The following is a 19,161-nucleotide window of genomic DNA, read 5'->3' as shown; positions in this document are numbered from 1 at the left end:
AGTTTATTGATTTATTTTGAGAGAGAGTGAGCCCACAAGTAGGGGAGGAACAGAGAGAGAGGGTGAGAGAGAGAATCCGAAGCAGATTCCGCACTGTAAGTGCAGAGCCTGATGTAGGGCTTGAACCCATGAAGATCAGATGTGTGTGAATTCAGGACCTGAGCTGAAATCAAGAGTCAGACGCTTAACCGACTGAGCCACCTAGGTGCCCCACGAGTCAATTCATTCTTCATTCATCTAATTCAGATCCCACAGGGCTGTATTCATGTCAATTCAATAAGATAAATAGTGTATTTGCCCACTACACAAAATACTGTGTTAAATATTGGAGACAGGATAGGAGATAGTTCTTGCTTTAGAAGGGATATAATTCTGTAAGGCATATATTTGAATCATCTCCTTAGAATGGAAGTAATATCTCATCCAAAGACTTTGTTTCATTAGATCATAAGTAGAAAGATTACTGGATACAGGCTATTCTTCTCCAAACTAAAGAGGATACTAGCGAGTTCTGCTTTGGAAGAATAAATAACCAAACTTCCAGGTTGTAGATGATCCACTGATGAAGGCTACCTGTAACGTATTCTGTAAGGGTTTAGATGTTCACATTCTCTGACGTGCACATACCACAGCACTGTGGTGCAGAAACAAGGGTCCTGGATCAATAATTAGAATGTAGTATAAATTTCTGGTTTTCCCATTAAGAGTTGTGGAAGGTTACAGGACTAAAACTTTTGGAGGCAATTTACTCATCTTTAAATGAAGGGATTGGAGGGGCACCTGGCTGGCTGAGTCAGAAGAGCATGTGACTCTTAATGTCAGGGTCATGAGTCTGAGCATGTGATTCTTAATGTTAGGGTCATGAGTCTGAGCCCCACATTCAGTATAGAGATCATGTAAAACAAATAAAACTTTAATAAAATAAAATAAACGGATTGGAAAGATGATTTTTCTAAGTTCCCTAGGTGCTCTGACATCCAAATATGCTGTGTTGTATCTGAAGGATGATATACATATAAACAGAGGGGATTTTAAACTATTTTGACAGTGAAAGAGAATAAGATAAAATATTAATTCAAGGAAAAATGCATGCTTGAAATGTATAGGCCTTACATTTTGTCAATTTTCTAATCAGTTATCTACCTTAGTGATTAGAGATCACAGTCATTTCTGGTTTTGGTTTTTATTTTAGAGAGTGCAAGCAGGGGAGAGGAGCAGAGGGACGGGGAGAGAAAGAGAAAGAGAGAGAGAGAATGGGGCGGGGGAGTCTTAAGCAGGCTCCACAGTTAGCACAGAGTCCGACAAGGGGCTCGATCCCATAACTCTGGGATCATGACCTGAACGGAAATCAAGAGTCAGACACTTAAACAACTGAGCCAGCCTGGTGCCCTGTCATTTGTTTTAATTTAAAAGAGGATCTGGGGGCACCTGGCAGGCTCAGCTGGTACAGCATGCAACTCTTGATCTAGTGGTGGTGAGTTCAACTCCATGTTGGGTGTAGAGCTTACTTGAAAAAATAAAAAAAATGAATCTGGTTCTAGATCATCTGCTGTATCATCAGATTATGTTTGATAATCTACCAGAGAAGGGGAGAACTATATGAGTGTCAAAGAACACATGATCCTAACTGTAACCCTGTTGCAGGATGGAACCTTACAGAGTTTGTTTACCTTGCTCTAGGTGCTGTGCCCAACCTCCCTCCTGCCCCAGAGGGCAAAGGCAAAAGCCAGTGCTGCCTTCAGACACCAGACCTGGAGAGCTTCTTTACTCCCTTCATTCCCCATCCCCTCCGCTGACCCTTTTAGTCTACTAGTCAGACAGGGCTGGATAGTAAATGCAGTTTTATGGGGCGCCTGGGTGGTTCAGTTGGTTAAGCATCCAACCTTAGCTCAGGTCATGATCTCACAGTTCGTGGGTTCGAGCCCCGCAACAGGCTCTGTGCTGACAGCTCGGAGCCTGGAACCTGCTTCAGATTCTGGGTCTCCCTCTCTCTTTGTCCCTCCCCCGTGCATGCTCTGTCTCTGTCTCTCTCTCAAAAATAAACATTAAAAAATAAAATAAAATAAAATAAAATGCAGAGCTTTATGTGGTATTGTACTTAAGGTGCTTTAACATCTCACATCAATACCTGACTACAAAACAAAAACAAAACCCAAAACCTGACTAAAATATGCTGCAGAAACTGACCGAAACCAAAGAAATATAAAGTCCATTGACCTTTTCAGTTTTCTAGGAAAAGGAGAAGAAATTCACTGTCATTTAACTTATTCTTTTCTGTTTGTTCTGAGGGATTTTAATTGTACAAGCAAATTACGGTTTATTGGAAATAAAAGCTCTTTTTGTTACTTATTCTTTTGAAAGCTAAACATTCTCCATCTTTCTCTAGAAAAGTTCTTTGAACCTAAATGCCTACAAAGCATAAAACTGGAATTATAGAAATGTTCGTGGCTTTCAATATCTCACCTTCAAATTGCTCTCCTTTTCTCTCAGGTTCTCCTCAAACAACCATGTTAAACAAGGCCTGAAGAGCTTGGTTTTTTTTCTCCAGTTGAGGGAGGCCCCGTTTTAGTAACAGAAAAAAGAGTATCTGTAATGAAGCATTAGCTCGAGATAACTTACCTCTACCTTGGCTCCAGACCAACTTGGATTTCCGATTCCTTGAGCAGGTCAGTGATTTGGGGAACCAGTGAAAGAGCCGGGCTATTCTTCTTAAGGTCTTGTTGAAGTCACTTCTGATGGCCATGGCTAGAACTATGCATGTTCCAGAATGACTCCCTACAGAGCACGGGTGAGGAAAACACAGTAACGCCACATATGACACTTTAGCTATGAACTCTATTTCAGCCAATGTGTCTGGGGACCACCTGTTAGCCCTAAATCCCCCTCCCCTGTCATTCCTTTGGTTTGTCCTTTAGACCTTAGCCCTCCTAACTAGAAACTGTATTAATAGATGTTCTTTCTAAAGAAAGAGTTTTAAGCTTCAGAAACTTTAAGCTATTGTAACACTTGGTAATTTTTAAGCACACGATCCCCACCCCCTCCCGCCCCTCCTGCTTCATAAAGTTACTTTCGCAGAGGAGCGAAGTAACCAGTATCCACCAAACTCAGCATCCAGCAGAATTTCAGTGGCAATGTGTGGGACTTGGCAGGGATTACCTCCCAAAGCAATAGCCTTGGTCCCATTTATTTTGTACAGATTTAAAAATGTTTTATTTTGGGGCGCCTGGGTGGCTTAGTCGGTTAAGCGTCCGACTTTCGCTTAGGTCATGATCTCACGGTTCGTGCGTTCGAGCCCCGCGTTGGGCTCTGTGCTGACTGCCAGCTCAGAGCCTGGAGCCTGTTTCAGTCTGTGACTCCCTCTCTCTCTGACCCTCCCCTGCTCACGCTGTCTCTCTCTCTCCTAGAAATAAATAAAAGGTCAGTGTCTTTGTTTTCTATTCCATTTTCATTATACCTTAGGAATTTGGATTTTGAGTCTTTCTCTAGGTGACAAGTGGGGAGGAAGTCTGAGTAAAACAACAGCGTAAGACTTTTGCAGATGCTTTAGTCTTTTTCTAAGTTTATTTTTTTAATCTCTACTCCCAACGTAGGGTTTAAACTCATGACCCCAAGATCAACATTTGCACACTCTTCCGCTGAGCCAGCCAAGCGCCCCAACTTCAGTCTTCTTAAAAGTGGGATGTAGGGTGGTGGATCCAACTAAGAGTTTTATAAGTTCTTTATATTTTCAACACTTCTCAGTTTTAAACACTTGAGTATATTTCCCTCAGCACTTCCTGAAAGACAAAGCATAATGCGTAAGAGGCACTTCTGAGTGGGGTGAAATAAGAAATAAAAGGCTAGCCTTGGTTGTGACTGTGATTCTGAAGAGAGAATAGACATTTCTTTAAAAAATTTTATTTTTGAGAGAGAGACAGAGTGAGAGCGGGGGAGGAGCAGCGAGAGAGAGAGGGAGACACAGAATCCAAAGCAGGCTCCAGGCTCTGAGCCGTCAGCACAGAACCTGATGTGAGGCTCGAACCCATGAATCATGAGACCATGACCCGAGCCAAAGTCGGACATTTAACCCACTGAGCCACCCAGGCACTCCGAGAGAATAGATTTTTGATACTTCAGTTGATTTCAGTTGTTTATTTCTACCGATAGTGCCTTTCTTAATTCCAAACAACTTAACTCATATTTTTAGCATAGAACACGAAAGTGAACCTATTGCTTAGAAATGTAACAGGAGGCATACATAGGTGGCTCAGTGGGTGAAGCATCTGAGTTTGGGTCAGGTCATGATCTCATAGTTCATGGGTTTGAGCCCCACGTCATGGGTTTGTGAGTTCGAGCCCGCTTCTGGTGAGACTGAGCCCCACTCTGACGTCTGCACTCTCCCTCCCTCTCTCTCTGCACCTCATGGGATTCTCTCTTTCTGCTCCTTACTCACTTGTGCTGTCTCAAAAACAAACAAACAAAAACAGGAAAACAAGAAAAACCCAAGATTATTATAATTTCTTTCTGGCTAATTTACTGATATATTTTAAAGAAGTATTTTGAGGAAAAGGTCTTTTGTATCTAAGAAGAGCCACACTGCTTGACAAAGTGTAATGAGGTCCATAAGCCACTATAATACAGTATTTGGTAATTTCCAAAATAATTGAACCTGGAACTTCAGAAGGTGTTATGCGATTATTTTTCACATTTCCTCCCTAACCTGTAATTCCTTTTTTATTTACTCAAAATTATCTTTTTTCCCAAAGGCTTTACATTCACTTATTTCATTTTTTTTCTTCTGCTGTTAGAACTGCAACCTGAGGCACCTAGTGGCTCAGTTAAGTGTCCAACTCTTGATTTTGGCTCAAGTCATGATCTCACCATTTGTGAGATCGAGCTCACCTTGGGATCTCCACTGATAGCACAGAGCCTGCTTAGGATTCTCTCTCCCTCCCTCTCTCTCTGTCCCTCCCCAGCCTTTTCTCTCTCAAAATAAGTAAATAAGCATTAAAAATAATTGAAAAAAAGAACTATAACTTAAAAAGCTAAATCCACTAACTATATACTGCTTTAATATCATTAATCCCTACTACTTGAAAATATATCCCAATTATTGAAAAAAAGGCTATTAGACTGGAGATCAACTTGTTAAATTATTATGAGGTTAGCAGAGTAGTATCACCATGTATTTATTAATTTAAAATGTTCTGAGAGTTATGTTTCTGAAGGTAAAATATGAAAAGCAACAATGGTTGGTTTCCACGTTGCTGTAATGAGGAATAAAACATTAACTCTTAACCAATATTAACACAGAATGGATTTGTTCTTAACAATACAACTCCTAAAATTTCAATCCCCGCAGCAAGAGTTTGTTTATTGGAACCCTTTCCTAGAAGTGCTGAAAACCAAATCTGCAAACATATTATGTAAGTAAAATTTTACTTGGTGTTCAGTGATATGAAGATTTAAAAACTATACAATTAAATACATATACGTCAGATAGTCAAATGGAAAATTAAAATCAAGAGGGATTAAACAAATACCTCCACACCCCACAAACTCTAAGACCAAACAGGTATTTGACACAGACCATTTACCTATCCGTGCATATACTTCTAGAATGTGTACAGATGATATTTAAAAATTTCCACTACGATAATGCATTGAGATTTCAAAGTAAGTCTTAATCCATTTTCAGTTTTCCAGTGTTCACAGGAGTGGGATTTACTCTTCGGGACATGGGATCTTTGTGATATGCAGGTGTATGCACTCACACTTCAGTAATCTGCTAAGGCAGAAACCGAAACCAAAACCACATCCTCGCTGGGGAAATGGTTTCTTGGTGAACATATCCTTTAGCATAGGACTCTGGGAAGATTCTTCAAAGAGAATGTTCTGTTTGGATTTGGATAGATTTATGGGAGAACTTATACTAAACTTGGAATCAGATTTAGAAGAAAACAAAACTGTCCATATATCCAATGGTCTGAGAATAACTAACCATCGCCACCGATATTCTTTCTTTCAAAAGACAACTTTTGTTTCTCAAACTGTTGTACGCAGAAAAATACAAACTCTTTACATTAAAATTGAGAAATTTATTGATATTTTTTCATGATGGAATAAGCAGAATTAAATTAAACAAGAAATATACAGCTTGGAACAGCGGAAATAATCCTAAAATTTTTATGACAGTTCTACACTTATGACCAAAACAAAACAAATAGTTTTTGATAATTAAATCACTTTAAAAATTTTGCTCAATAATTTACCTGAAATTAAACAGACATGAGGATAACTGGGAACTGGGCACCTTGTAAAATGAAAAAATGTCACTTTCTCCTTCCCCCAAAATTGTGATCCTAGTAAAACAGTGGTTTGGTTCTGCTCTTCACCCAAAGAAGCCACTTCTCCGTCCTATCACTTACAAACCTGTCCACCATCAGTCTTTCCTGATTTGTAAGGATGACAATTTTGGTTCCACTTAAAACACGGTTTCCAGTAGGCAGTCAGAGAAATAACCCAGTTAGCCTTACTCAGAGGAGTCGAGGATCAGTATTTCAACATTTCGGTCATGGCTTTCTTCTAGTGCTCACTGAGGTCAAGTGTCCTCATATAATTATAAATGTTAAAAGGTAAAATTACATCTTAACAGCAGCCAAAAATTTATATATTTTTTGTGTATTTACAATACTGTACATATTTACATGACCACATCAAATACTGAATTGTAGAAATAAGAGATCACTTAGAGAGGCACTCATTTAATGAATGTCTCAGCATTATTTTCTTGTGCAAACTAGAACTGTTCTCGAACTTCCCAGAAAGCTAAAGACAGTCAACATTGCGAAGGCCACCATCCATGGTTAAAGAGCCAAACCTAAAACACAAGAGAAAACAGGAAATCTCAGAAGATTCATTTATTTGGTCTCCAACATTTTAAAGAAGGATATAGGGTACGTTTCAGATGAATAAGCTGTTATTTAAGAGTTTAAGCAACTAAGATTTCCCCAATTTTTACTGAAATAATGTGAAAAAATAACAATCAGTGGCTTAGGAGGACTTCTTAAGAGAAAAGGGTGAGTGATGTGATCTACAAAGTGTTAGAAAGAATTGGACAACTTCCTTTTGGTGGGGTGGGATTTAGAAAGCGAACACAAGGAGTTGGGAGTAGGTGTGACACACTTAATGGATAGTAAGGAATGGGACTTTTCTACAATGGAATGTTGTTTTGGGGACTAGTGGGAAATGAAAGTGAGTGAAGAGGCTGGCCAGAGTACTATATTCTGTGATTTCAAGTATGAATTTGGACTTGACCTTTTAGGTAACAGGAGTTTAGAAACTGTTGAGTCAGAGTGGCATGGCATGATTAGACCAGCATTTGGGAAGACTGTTTTGGTTGTCCCAGCTAGGACAGATGGGAAAGGCATGGGCTTAGAAGACAGATGGTAGTTTATCACCACAGCTCATATGGGAAGAGGAAAGGTGGTCTGATGAGGCTGAGAGGGGGAATATGGAAACATTTTGGAGGAAGAACACCAAACATAATGAAAGGCAATAAAAGAGAGTGTCTAAAATAACTTAAGTTCACTGGGGCGCCTGGCGTGGCTCAGTTGGTTGAGCGTCCCACTTCAGCTCAGGTCATGATCTCACAGTTCGTGGGTTTGAGCCCCATGTCAGGTTCTGTGCTGACAGCTCAGAGCCTGGAGCCTGTTTCAGATTCTGTGTCTCCCTCTTTTCTCTCTGACCCCCTCCCCACTGCTTGTGCTCTGTCTCTCTCTCAAACATAAAGATTTAAAAAAAACCTTATGTTCATGGAAGCAGGAGAAAGGTGGTTCCATCAAAGAGAATGAGGAAAAAGGAAGGGAAACTGAGTTGGGAAGGGCACTAGTACGTGAGTTTTAGATACGAAAGAAATGAAGTAATAATAAGACAGCCATATGGAGACAGAGCTCAAGACCTGGATTCCGTTATTAGTTCTGGCACTAATCCTTACGTAGTCCTTTAACATTTAAGTAATGATTACGTCATGTCATACCACCCATTTACTATAAAATAAACTTGAAAATAAAACAGGAAAATGACTTATGGGATGTGCTTTGGGCAGTGGGGATTTCTTATGCCTAAGAGAGTGAGTATAAAATCTTGTTTAAGTGTTACCTAACAGTCTCTCTCTTTACTCCTTGCTGATGTTTAGCTAAGGTTGTGAAGAAACTAAACTGGGTACTAAATAAAATTAGATAATTACTATGTAATTGCTATAAAGCAATACAAAAAAGATTATAAAACCAATAGGCAATTCACACACACATATAAATTTGAATAAATAGGGGGACCTGGGTGGCTCAGCTGGTTAAGTGTCCAACTCTTGGTTTGGACTCAGGTCATGATCTCACAGTTCATGAGTTTGAGCCCTGAGTCAGGCTCAGTGCTGCTGTTGCAGATCCTGCTTGGGATTCTCTCTCTCTGCCCCTACCTCACACTCTCTAAGTAAATATATAAACTTGAAAAAAATTGGGGTGCCTGGGTGGCTCAGTGGGTTGAGCATCCAACTCTTTATTTCGGTTCAGGTCATGATCTCAGTTTCATGAGTTCAAACCCCATGTCAGGCTCTGTGCTGACAGTGTGGAGCATGCCTGGGTTCCTCTCCCTCCCTTTCTCCCATCTGTGCTCTGTCTCTCTCAAAATATTAAAAAAGTAAATAAAAAAGAAAAAATTAACAAAACTTATCAAAATTTAGATGTGATACCCTCTGATCCAGCAATTCCACATCTAGAAACAACTCGAAATTGAACCCTGAAACTTTTTTTACTTATTAAAAATTTTTTAAATGTTTTTATTTCTGAGAGAGAGAGAGAGAGAGAGAGAGAGAATGCAAGGGGGGTGGGCAGAGAGAGAGGGAGACACAGATCTGAAGCAGGCCAGGCTCTAGCCTCTGAGCTGTCAGCACAGAGCTCAACGTGGGGATCAAACTCGTGAACTGTGAGGTCATGACCTGAGTTGAAGTCTGATGCTCAACTGACTGAGCCACCCAAGCACCCTTATTTAAACAATATTTATTTATTTTATTTTTTAAAGTTTATTTATTTATATTAGGAGAGACAGAGAGAGTGTGAATGGCAAAGGAGCAGAAAGAAAGGTAGAGGAAAAGAATCCCAAGCAGGCTCCGTGCCGTCAGTGCAGAATCCACACACCATGAGATCATGACCTGAGCTGAAACCAAGAGTTGGATACTTCATCAATCAACTGAGCCACCCAGGTACCCCAAACAATTTTTTTAAATGTTTATTTATTTTTGAGAGAGAGAACATGAATATGGGAGGGGCAGAGAGAGAGGGGGACCCAGAATCCGAGGCAGGCTCCAGGCTCCATGATATCAGCATAGATCCCAAGGAGGGGCTTGAACCCACAAACTGTGAGATCATGACCCAAGCCAAAGTCAAGTGTCAGATGCTCAACTGACTGAGCTACCCACACACTCCAATCCCTCAAATATTCTTTTTTCTTTCTTTTCAATTTTTTAATGTCTTATTTATTTTTGAGAGAGAGATAGAGACAGCATGAGCAGGGGAGGGTCTGAAGACAAAATCTGAAGACAGGCTTCAGGCTCTGAGCTAGCTGTCAGCACAGAGCCTGACGCGGGGCTCAAACCCACAAACTGTGAGATCATGACCTGAGCCGAAGTCGGATGCTCACCTGACTGAGTCACCCAGGTGCTCCCCTCAAATATTCTTATACAAGTACATGTAGGTATGCATACAAATATGTTCACTGAAGCATGGTTTATAATCAAAAAAAATTAGATACAACTTAAATCCCCAACAAATAGGACAGCCAAATAGACATGGGAGAGCCATACACTGGTGTATCAGGAAGCTGTTGAAAATGAGAAAAAAGAGGCACCTGACTAGCTCAGAGTATGCAACTTTTGATCTTGGGGTTGTGAGTTTGAGCCCTACAGTGGGTATAGAGATCACTTAAAAATAAACTCTTTAAATGGAGTGCCTGGGTGGCTCAGTCGAAATATCCGACTCTTGATTTTGGCTTAGGTCATGATCTCAGAGTCGTGGGATTGAGCCCCATGTCAGGCTCTGTGCTGAACATGGAGCCTGCTTAAGATTTTCTCTTCCTCTCCCTTTGTCCCTCCCTCCACTTGCTCTTGAAAGAAAGAGAGAAAGAGAGAAAGAGAGAAAGAGAGGAAGAGAGAAAGAGAGAAAGAAAGAAAGAAAGAAAGAAAGAAAGAAAGAAAGAAAAGGAAGGAAGGAAGGAAGGAAAGAAGGAAGGAAGGAAGGAAGGAAGGAAGGAAATGAGAAAACAATAGTTATATGTATGGATGTGAAAAAGTTCCCACGATATACATAGTTAAATGAAAAAAGACCAAACCTGTATGAAAAGAATGATTCCATTCTCATAAAACGTAGGTGCACAACAAACTATTGATAGTAATTACTTCTGCGGGGGTGGGGGGAACCATAGAAAAGGCAGGTAGATCCTTTCATTTCCAGATTTTTACAAGCATATACTATATAAAATCTTTATAGAATGTATTCTAAAAACCAATTCATTAAGAAAAAGTTGATAATACTACAGTGGTGTTGAACAGGGCACCTGGCTGGCTCAGTCGGTAGTGTGCTGCACTTGATCTCAGGGTTGTGGGTTGTGAATCTCAGGGGGGCTCAGCCAGTTGAGCGTCTAACTCCTGATTTCAGCTCAGGCTATGATCCCAGGGTGGTGGGACGGAGCCCTGCGTCGGGCCCTGTGCTGAGTGTGGAGCCACTTAAGATTCATTTTCTCTCTCTCTCTCCCTCCTTCCCTCCATTTACCTCACTGCACGCTCTCTAAAACAAACAAATTTTTTTTTAAAAATCAAATAACTTTCTGCACTTAGCTCAAAAATCATGTGACTTCCTGACAATCTTTCTAAACCACAGGAAAGTTTCTTTGGTCTTTGTATTTGCAAGACCAGACGAGGGCATAGGAGGCTAGACTGCAGCGCGAGCTCACATCTCGGGGTGCGGACTTCAGCACCCGTACCACGCGGACAGAGGCGGCCTGCTTTGTGGCTGTACGAGGCCAGAATGTGCGGGAAGTAAGCTAGCACAGTGTTACAGAGCCCTGCAAGCGGACAGAACAGCACTAAATGTGAAGTATTTTCATCAGTATTCTAGGAATTAGAGAACATATCGATAAGCACGTAAGGGCTTCAAAGAGAAGGGTTCTACTAGAAAGGCAAGTATTCTTTCACTTCCCTGAGGAACCAGGATGAGGAAAGAGCATCCAAAAGTGGGTTTACTGGCTCTGGGTGTTTTCCAACCCTCTCTCTCTCTGATTTGTGAGGATTTTTACTTTTTGAAGTTTTATTTAAGTAATCTCTACACTCAACGTGGGGCTTAAGCTTACAACCCCAAGGTCATGGCTCTTCTGCCCGAGCCAGCCAGGCGCCCCTCCCTGATCTAAGAGGATTCATCAGAAAAGCAGAGGCCCAGCTCCCAAGGAGCTGCATTGACAGATGGCGCTCACCTGCACGAGGCCTGCAAAGGGCTTGTAAGTTACAAAGCACCAGAGTACCAGCATCTTATAAGTCTCTCTCTCTTTTTAAACACGTTGTTTTTAAGTAACCTCTACACCCAGTGTCAGGCTCGAACTTACAGCCCTGAGATCAAGAGTCGTACGCTCTGACTGAGCCAGCCAGGTAGGTGCCTCTTATAAGCCATTTTAGTCCAAAATTTAAAATTCCAATTCTAATGAGAGAATGTATGAAAAATAATATGCAGATTTTCATTTTCACAAACTGATTCAAATAAGCAAACAATTCTATTAACCAGTGCTTTAGTATACAATAGAATCAATCACAGTTGCCTTGTTTTTATCCAAGCAACCCCACGCACATTAAAAGGCACCATGGAAATCACAAAAACATAAGGGTTCTGACTTGATATCTATCCCTTTCCCACTACATAGCCTACAACTACAGACAGACAGGTACAAGTTTAGATGTATATGTGCTCCACTGCATGAAAAATCACAGGGCAGAATGGTCTTTCCATTACTCACCTTTCTAAAATATGATTATTTTCAGCAAGTTCTTTAACCACTCCTTCCATCTCTTCCTTTAATTTCTTCATACTATACAAACAAAATAGGGATAAATGTCTCTGCTCAAAAAAAGTTTGCAAGTGTTATAGAATTACATCATGTTTTAGTTCTCTTGATTGAACTAAGCCATTAAATACATTAGGAAATATATTCACCACAAATACAGAAAATTTCAAAGTAAAAGAGCAAGATCACAAACTGAAATAAAAATGAACAGGAACACCATTGTTACCAAATAATAAATTTCTTACCCAAGAGTCATTTCCACTAACGTATTAGAACATGGATAAATTGGGGTCATGGTATGTTTGATTCCACTGGAGGCTGCAAACATTTTTTGAGGCAAAGTTTCTTGTAACTAAAACATCAAAAAAAACCCATGTCAATCACTGAACAAAGTACAAACTATAGATCTTACATCAAATGTTCCAGGTTTTAATAAGCCCTTTATAGCTTTTACATTTTAATTTCAAAACCATGAATGATGCAGTACTTAAATCCATACTCTAAAAAAAATTTTAATGTTTTATTTATTTTTGAGAGAGAGCCAGCACAGAGCCTGACATGGAGCTCCAACTCACAAACTGTGATATCATGACTCGAGCCTAAGTCTAACGCTTAACCGGCTGAGCCACCCATGCGCCCCTAAAGAAAGCTTTTCTTATAGATGATAAAAGAATGGTCTATCATATGCTTTAAAAATTTTATTTTATCATATGCTTTTAATTGTAAAACATCTAAGTTCTGAAAACTTGGCTCAAAACACATATTATAAATGGGTAAAAAGAAGTGAATATAAAGCATATTATGTCCTATTTCTCCCTTTTCGATCATTTCAAACTAAGAAGAAATGTATTTTTTCCTAATAGGAGAAAGGTATTTTTTCTAGATACTTTTCATAGTTATACCTCATTCGTATAGTCTTGATACTTTGAGACTTCTTCTTCAATATCAAAGCACTGATTAGTTAGGGATAATAACTGTTTCCTAAGATGAAGCATCTTTCTGAAAACCAAAAAGAATCAATTAATAAGCAGTCTAGTATTAATCTTAAAATATACAATATTCACTGAACTATATACTGTGCAGTCAACCACTAAGTTTACTTACCTCATCCATTCTTCTGACTTATCCAAAAATACCTCATATTTTTTCACACATTCATCTGTAAAGTGGGTCATAGCTTTTGTTGCATGGTAATACAGTTTTTGCCTATAATTTAGAAAAACACAGGCTTAAACCAATGCCATGACTTCTATTTGCAATACTGAAAACTCTTCAAATATATAAAACTTATGTTTCTTAATAATGACTGTTATGGCATTAGAATATGTATAGCAGAAAGCCCCAGGTTTCTAAGATCGACATTATAGCAGCAAGAAGTGGAAAAGAAAGTTCATAATGGAGAATGGTCACGAGTATTTATTTAATGAAGTTAAGGTACAAAGGTGGTTAAGCCCGGCCTTGCGTATGTTCTCTATTATTTGTCCTTCTGCAATCAGAGCACATGAAGCGGTAGACCACCTCCTCATTCTCCCTTCTCCTTAACCTCTCAATCAGGGACCAGACACGTGGACCTCAAATACACGTAAATAAATGGTAACAATTCTGTAAAGCCAAGATGAAAATGTATTTTTTATTGTAATTAATTTCAACTTCAAGAGGAATTATATTAATAACATAACCCTAAAAACCATTATTAAACATAATATGGACACTTACTTATCAAATTTGTGGATCTGTTCTTCATTATAAGCTAGTCCTACAAATAAGAAATATTACTTCTGTAAGTGTAGATTCACAGAATTATGCAAAACTTTTTATCTGTTGAAATTTTGACTTCAAAAAGGGTAAGAGGTTTTTCTTTTTAAGATTTTATTTTTAAGTATTCTCTACACCCACCGTGGGACTCAAACTCACAACCCCAAGATCAAGAGATGTGCGCTCCACTGACTGAGCCAGGTAGGTGCCCCCAAAAGGCAAGGAATTTAGAGGAGATGTCACAAACCGGTGACTCATGGGTTAGATACACGGCCCACAAATGCTTTTATTTGATCTGTACAGTGTTAACATAAAAAGAAAAAAAATTAACTGCCGACATTAAAAATCAGGATATTTTTTTCTTTTCCCTTTTAACTTTTTTTAAATGTTTATTTTTGAGACAGAGAGAGACAGAGCAAGAGTTGGGGAGGGGCAGAGAGAGAGGGTGACACAGAATCCAAAACAGGCTCCAGGTTCTGAGCTGTCAGCATAGAGCCCAACGTGGGGCTCGAACCCACGAACCGTGAGATCATGACCTGAGCCGAAGTTGGACACTTAACCAACTGAGCCACCCAGGCGCCCCTATTTTTTCCTTTAAAAAAAAAAGATTTATTTATTTATGTGACCTCTAAACCTAGTGTGGGGCTCAAACCCATGACACCAAGAACAAGAGTCGCACGCTCCACCAACTGAGCCAGCCAGGTGCCCCCAGGATTTTTAATAAAACCTATACTGCCGGGTTGCCTTGAGAACAGGAAGGCTGGGCAGTCAGTGTGGCGAACCTGCGTAGCAGCTCTCCTCTTTAGACGGGGTATCTCCTCTCCTGTTCTCCTCAGTGCCCAGGGGCCGATCGTTCTCCTTTCTCTTACAGGAGTGGCCTCTACAGACTCTGGAGTTCAGGACTCTTGATTTAAAATATTCAAAAGGTAGTTTTTAAGAATAATGTTTAGTATATTCAACTTCTTTCCCAACAGAATCAAGTCTCTGAAATAAATAACTTAAGGAGCCATCCTTACAAACATACCAATCAATTCAATTGCATTACAACTAGTAGAGTTGATTCATTAGATTAACAAATGGCAGGTTTTACTTACTACGTTCTGCTTTGTCTTTCTTGAACTGATAGTAAATCTCTGTAATACAATTTAGCAGGACTTGTAGCTTCTCTACACTATGTAAGAAGAAAAATCCAAATAAATTAAAGGAATCAATGAGAAAAAGGACATTTAATAATAAGAGCAGAAACAAACTACCAATGAAATTATATAACCTACTGTCTATCTTTTGGATGAGTGCCTTCTTGATGGGCCCATGTGTCTGCCAGCAGTCCACCCGGAGATAATTTGCTCTCGATATCCTGAAGGCTGGTTTCTATTGTTCCCTGAGAACTGGAAAGCTAAATAAAACCAATGGGTTCAGATGCAGAGCAGCAAAATACAGAAATGATAATCAGAATGCCGACAGAGTCTAAAGTCTGAATCATACTTCTTTGGCAGATTACGTCAATTCAAAGTCAGAAAAATTATTATTTTATTTATTTTTTGAGGGAGAGAGAGTGTGTGAGCGCTAGGAAGAGGAGCAGAGGGAGAGATCCTATATGTAAGCAGGCTCCACACTCAGCATGGAGCCCCACAAAAATTATTTTTATTTTTAAATGCAAGTACACTTTCCTGGTTTGATTTCCCACAAAGAGTATCATAAAATAATAAAACAAGAGATTAGCTAGGGGCACCTGGGTGGTTCAGTTGGTTGAATGTCTGACTCTTGATTTCGGCTTGGGTCATGATCCCAGGGTCATGGGATCGAGCCCTGTGTGGGGCTTCATGGTCAGCGTGGAGCCTGCTTGGCATTTTTTCTCTCTCTCCCTCTGCCCCTCTGCCCTGCTTCTGCTCTCTCTCTATAAAAGGAAAAAAAAATACCCCACAAGAGATTAACTAGTATTCATACATTTTATAAAACATTTCTTAGATTAAATATCCTTTTTAGAGAATATACAAAATACTTTTTGTTTTTAGAGAGAGAGAGTGCAGTGGGGAGAGGGATAGAGGCAGAGTGAGAGAGAGAGAGAGAGAGAGAGAGAGAGGATCTCAAGCAGGCCTCACACTCAGTGTGGAGCCTGACTCAGAGTTCAATTCCCACAACCCTGGGATCATGACCTGAGCCAGATCAAAATCAAGAGTCAGGAGCCTAACCGACAGCCATCCCAGGTGTCCCATACGTACAAAATACTTTTAAGCATTCAATTAAGCTTCTGTTTCTTTACCTGTAAAATATGGTTAATAGTCTATTAGCACTCTACCCCACAGAGTTGTTGTGAAAGTCAAACAGGAGAACCATTAACAGAGTACCACATATAAATGTAGGTGTGTATGCCTCTGGGTTCTCTTTGTTTACAGGACAAAGTAACTCCTCCTAAAATTGAAAAGAAACTTCATCTACAATCCTGTTCTTTTTAAGCTTAGTAAATTCACTGCTTATCCATCACAAAACAGAGCATTTATAAAACTTTTGAGGAAAGGATGAGGTTAGACTTAGAAGGTAAATATGTGTGAATATTTTCAGGGTCTGAGCCACAGCACTACCCTCCAAATGAAGCGGTGGCGTACACTTCACAACAAATGAGGGTGTCCTTACTATGCTCTTGTCACCATCAGTACTATTTTTTTTTTTTTTAATGTTTTATTTATTTCTAGGAGAGAGAGAGAGAGACAGCGTGAGCAGGGGAGGGTCAGAGAGAGACTCTGTTTCACAGACTGAAACAGGCTCCAGGCTCTGAGCTGGCAGTCAGCACAGAGCCCGACGTGGGGCTCGAACCCACGAACCGCGAGATCATGACGTAAGCGAAAGTCGGACGCTTAACCGACTAAGCCACCCAGGCGCCCCTATCAGTACTATTTTTTAAGCCTTGCCGGTTTGAGAGACAAAAATAGTACCTGATCGTTACCACAAAATGCAATGTTCTTTTTTAATTTTTTTAAGGTTTATTTTTCAGATAGAGAGTACACAGGCACGCAAGTGGGGTAGGAGCAGAGAGAGGGAGACAGAGGATCTGAAGCAGGCTCTGTGCTGACAGCATAAATACAGGGCTCAAGTTTACCAACCGTGAGATCATGACCTGAGCTGCAGCTGGACGCTCAACTGACTGAGCCACCCAGGTGCCCCTCTGCAATTTTCTATTACTGTTGCTGTGTTAAACTTTTTTTTCCTTTTTTAAATTTCTGAGAGAGAGAGAAAGGCAGCACGAACAGGGGAGGGTCAGAGAGAGAGGGAGACACAGAATCCGAAACAGGCTCCAGGCTCTGAGCTAGCTATCAGCACAGCGCCCGATGGAGGGCTTGAACCCATGAACTATGAGATCATGACCTGAGCCGAATTTGGATGCTTAACTGACTGAACCATCCAGGTGCCCCTAAACTTTTTTATTCAAGAGTTTTATTGGATCTGTTTGTTTTAAAATCATTTCTAAATGTTGTCTATTTACTGATGATTTAATGTTTTCCTTATTAATCTGTATGAGCTATTTTTATCAAAAATAATTTTTTAAACATTTTATTTTTAAGCAATCTCTGCACCCAACATGGGGCTCGAACCCACAACCCCAAGATCAAGAGTTGCATGCTCCACTGACTGAATGAGCCAGGGACCCTTATAAAAAAACTTTATCACACTTTCTCAATCTGTTTGCTTTTTCTTTTTAATGTTTATTTATTTATTTTGAGAAAGAGAAAGAGAGGGAGAAAGAGAGAATCCCAAGCAGACGCTGGACTGTTAGTGAGGAGCCCAGTGTGGGTGCTCCATTTCATGAACCATGAGATCATGACCTGAGCCGAATCAAGAATCAGAGGCTCAAATGACTGAGCCAGCCAGGTGCTCCTCAATCTGTTTGCTTTTTAATGTACAGAGATCTTAAATTTTTATATAGTCAAATACGTATCTTGCTTTTCATGCTTTAGGTCTCTGTAACATTAATCTCAAGATACTGAAAATGGTTTATGTATCAAGTTTTCTTTATAGCATTACAGAGAAGTGTGAAAAACAGCAAACAGCCTGAAGGATCAACAACAGAAGGATAATAAACAAAACTATTGATGGCTGCAATATTACGTCTATTAAAAAAGTAGTGTTACCAAAAAAATAAAACAAAACAAAAAATCCCAACCTGGAAAATGTCCTTACTATATCATACAAAAAATTAAAGTAACAATTGTATGTGCATAGGACAATCTTTTTTTTTTAATGTTTATTTATTTTTGAGAGAGACAGAGCGTGAGCAGGAGAGGGGCAGAGAGAGAGAGGGAGACACAGATCTAAAGCAGGCTCCAGGCTCTGAGCTTTAGCACAGAGCCCGATGTGGGGCTCAAACCTATAAACTATGAGATCATGACCTGAACCCAAGTCAGATCTTAACTGACTTGAGCCAGGCAGGTGCCCCAACACTCTTTTTTCAGGTTTATTTATTTATTTTAAAATTTATTTATTTTGAGAGAGACAGAACATGAGTGGGGAATAGGCAGAGAGAGAGAGAGAGAGAGAGAAAGAGAGAGAGAGAGAGAGAGAGAGAGAGAGAGAATCCCAGAGAGCCTGATGCAGGGCTCAAACTCACAAACTGAGACTGTGACCTGAACCAAAATCAAGAGTCGGATGCTTAACTAACTGAGCTACCCATGCACTCCAGTTTCTTTATTTTGAGAGACAGAGCGAGAGAACAAGATTGTGAGAGCATGTGTAAGCAGGGGAGGGGCAGAAAGGCAGAAAGAGAATTCCAAGCAGGTTCTGAGCTGTCAGTTTAGAGACTGACATGGGACTCAATCTCACCAAACACAAGATCATGACCTGAGCCGAAATCGAGTCCGAGGCCTAACTGAGTGAGCCACCCAGGGGCCCCAGGATAACAATCACTTAATAATGTATATAAAAAGATGACTAAAACAGTGGTTGTCAAAATTTTAGCAGCACCAAAATCACCTGGAGGGTTTGTTAAAACACTGACTGCGGGGCACTACCATCAGAGTTTCTGATTTGCAGGGTGCGGCCCCTGAATTTGCACATCTAGCAAGTTACCTTGTGAGGCTGAGGCTGCGGGCCCAGGAACTACTATGAGGATCACTGTGCAGGACACTGAACAGAACTTTTAATAAACATTTTTTTGGGTGGTGAGCAATGTGTTATCTATTTCCTGTTTAGAAAGTTTATTATTTTTTTAATATTTATTTTTGAGAGAGCGAGAAAGCAAGTAAGGGAGTGGCAGAGAGAGGGAGACAGAGGATCCGAAGCGAGCTAGGTGCTGATGGTTGAGAGCCCAATGTGGGGCTTGAACTCATGAAC

At 40.1% G+C, this 19,161-nt stretch overlaps 1 protein-coding gene across 3 annotated transcripts in view; it reads right to left on the bottom strand.

Annotated features, from left to right (window-relative positions):
- Positions 1 to 3,593: 3,593 nt before the first annotated feature.
- TBK1 (TANK binding kinase 1) overlaps positions 3,594 to 19,161 on the bottom strand; it is a 56,634-nt gene continuing 41,066 nt past the window's right edge. For 2 of the 3 annotated variants that reach the window (XM_039234306.1, XM_039234308.1), the window contains exons 14-21: positions 15,111 to 15,232; positions 14,931 to 15,007; positions 13,798 to 13,837; positions 13,186 to 13,287; positions 12,984 to 13,080; positions 12,327 to 12,433; positions 12,034 to 12,105; positions 6,169 to 6,859 (exon numbers count right to left, since the gene is read on the bottom strand). In XM_039234306.1, coding sequence (XP_039090237.1) covers positions 6,808 to 6,859; positions 12,034 to 12,105; positions 12,327 to 12,433; positions 12,984 to 13,080; positions 13,186 to 13,287; positions 13,798 to 13,837; positions 14,931 to 15,007; positions 15,111 to 15,232 — 669 coding nt within the window. In that variant the 3' untranslated portion in view covers positions 6,169 to 6,807. Of the gene's footprint in view, positions 3,777 to 6,168; positions 6,860 to 12,033; positions 12,106 to 12,326; positions 12,434 to 12,983; positions 13,081 to 13,185; positions 13,288 to 13,797; positions 13,838 to 14,930; positions 15,008 to 15,110; positions 15,233 to 19,161 lie in introns of those variants that run through there. The other variant, XM_039234307.1, reaches the window with a different exon arrangement.

This window comes from Hyaena hyaena, unplaced genomic scaffold (genome assembly GCF_003009895.1).
Source record: "Hyaena hyaena isolate Hyena2069 unplaced genomic scaffold, ASM300989v1 scaffold_87, whole genome shotgun sequence".
Taxonomy (NCBI): domain Eukaryota; kingdom Metazoa; phylum Chordata; class Mammalia; order Carnivora; family Hyaenidae; genus Hyaena; species Hyaena hyaena.
The sequence above is the reverse complement of the archived record's forward strand: the minus strand, read 5'-3'. Positions and strand labels throughout refer to the sequence as shown.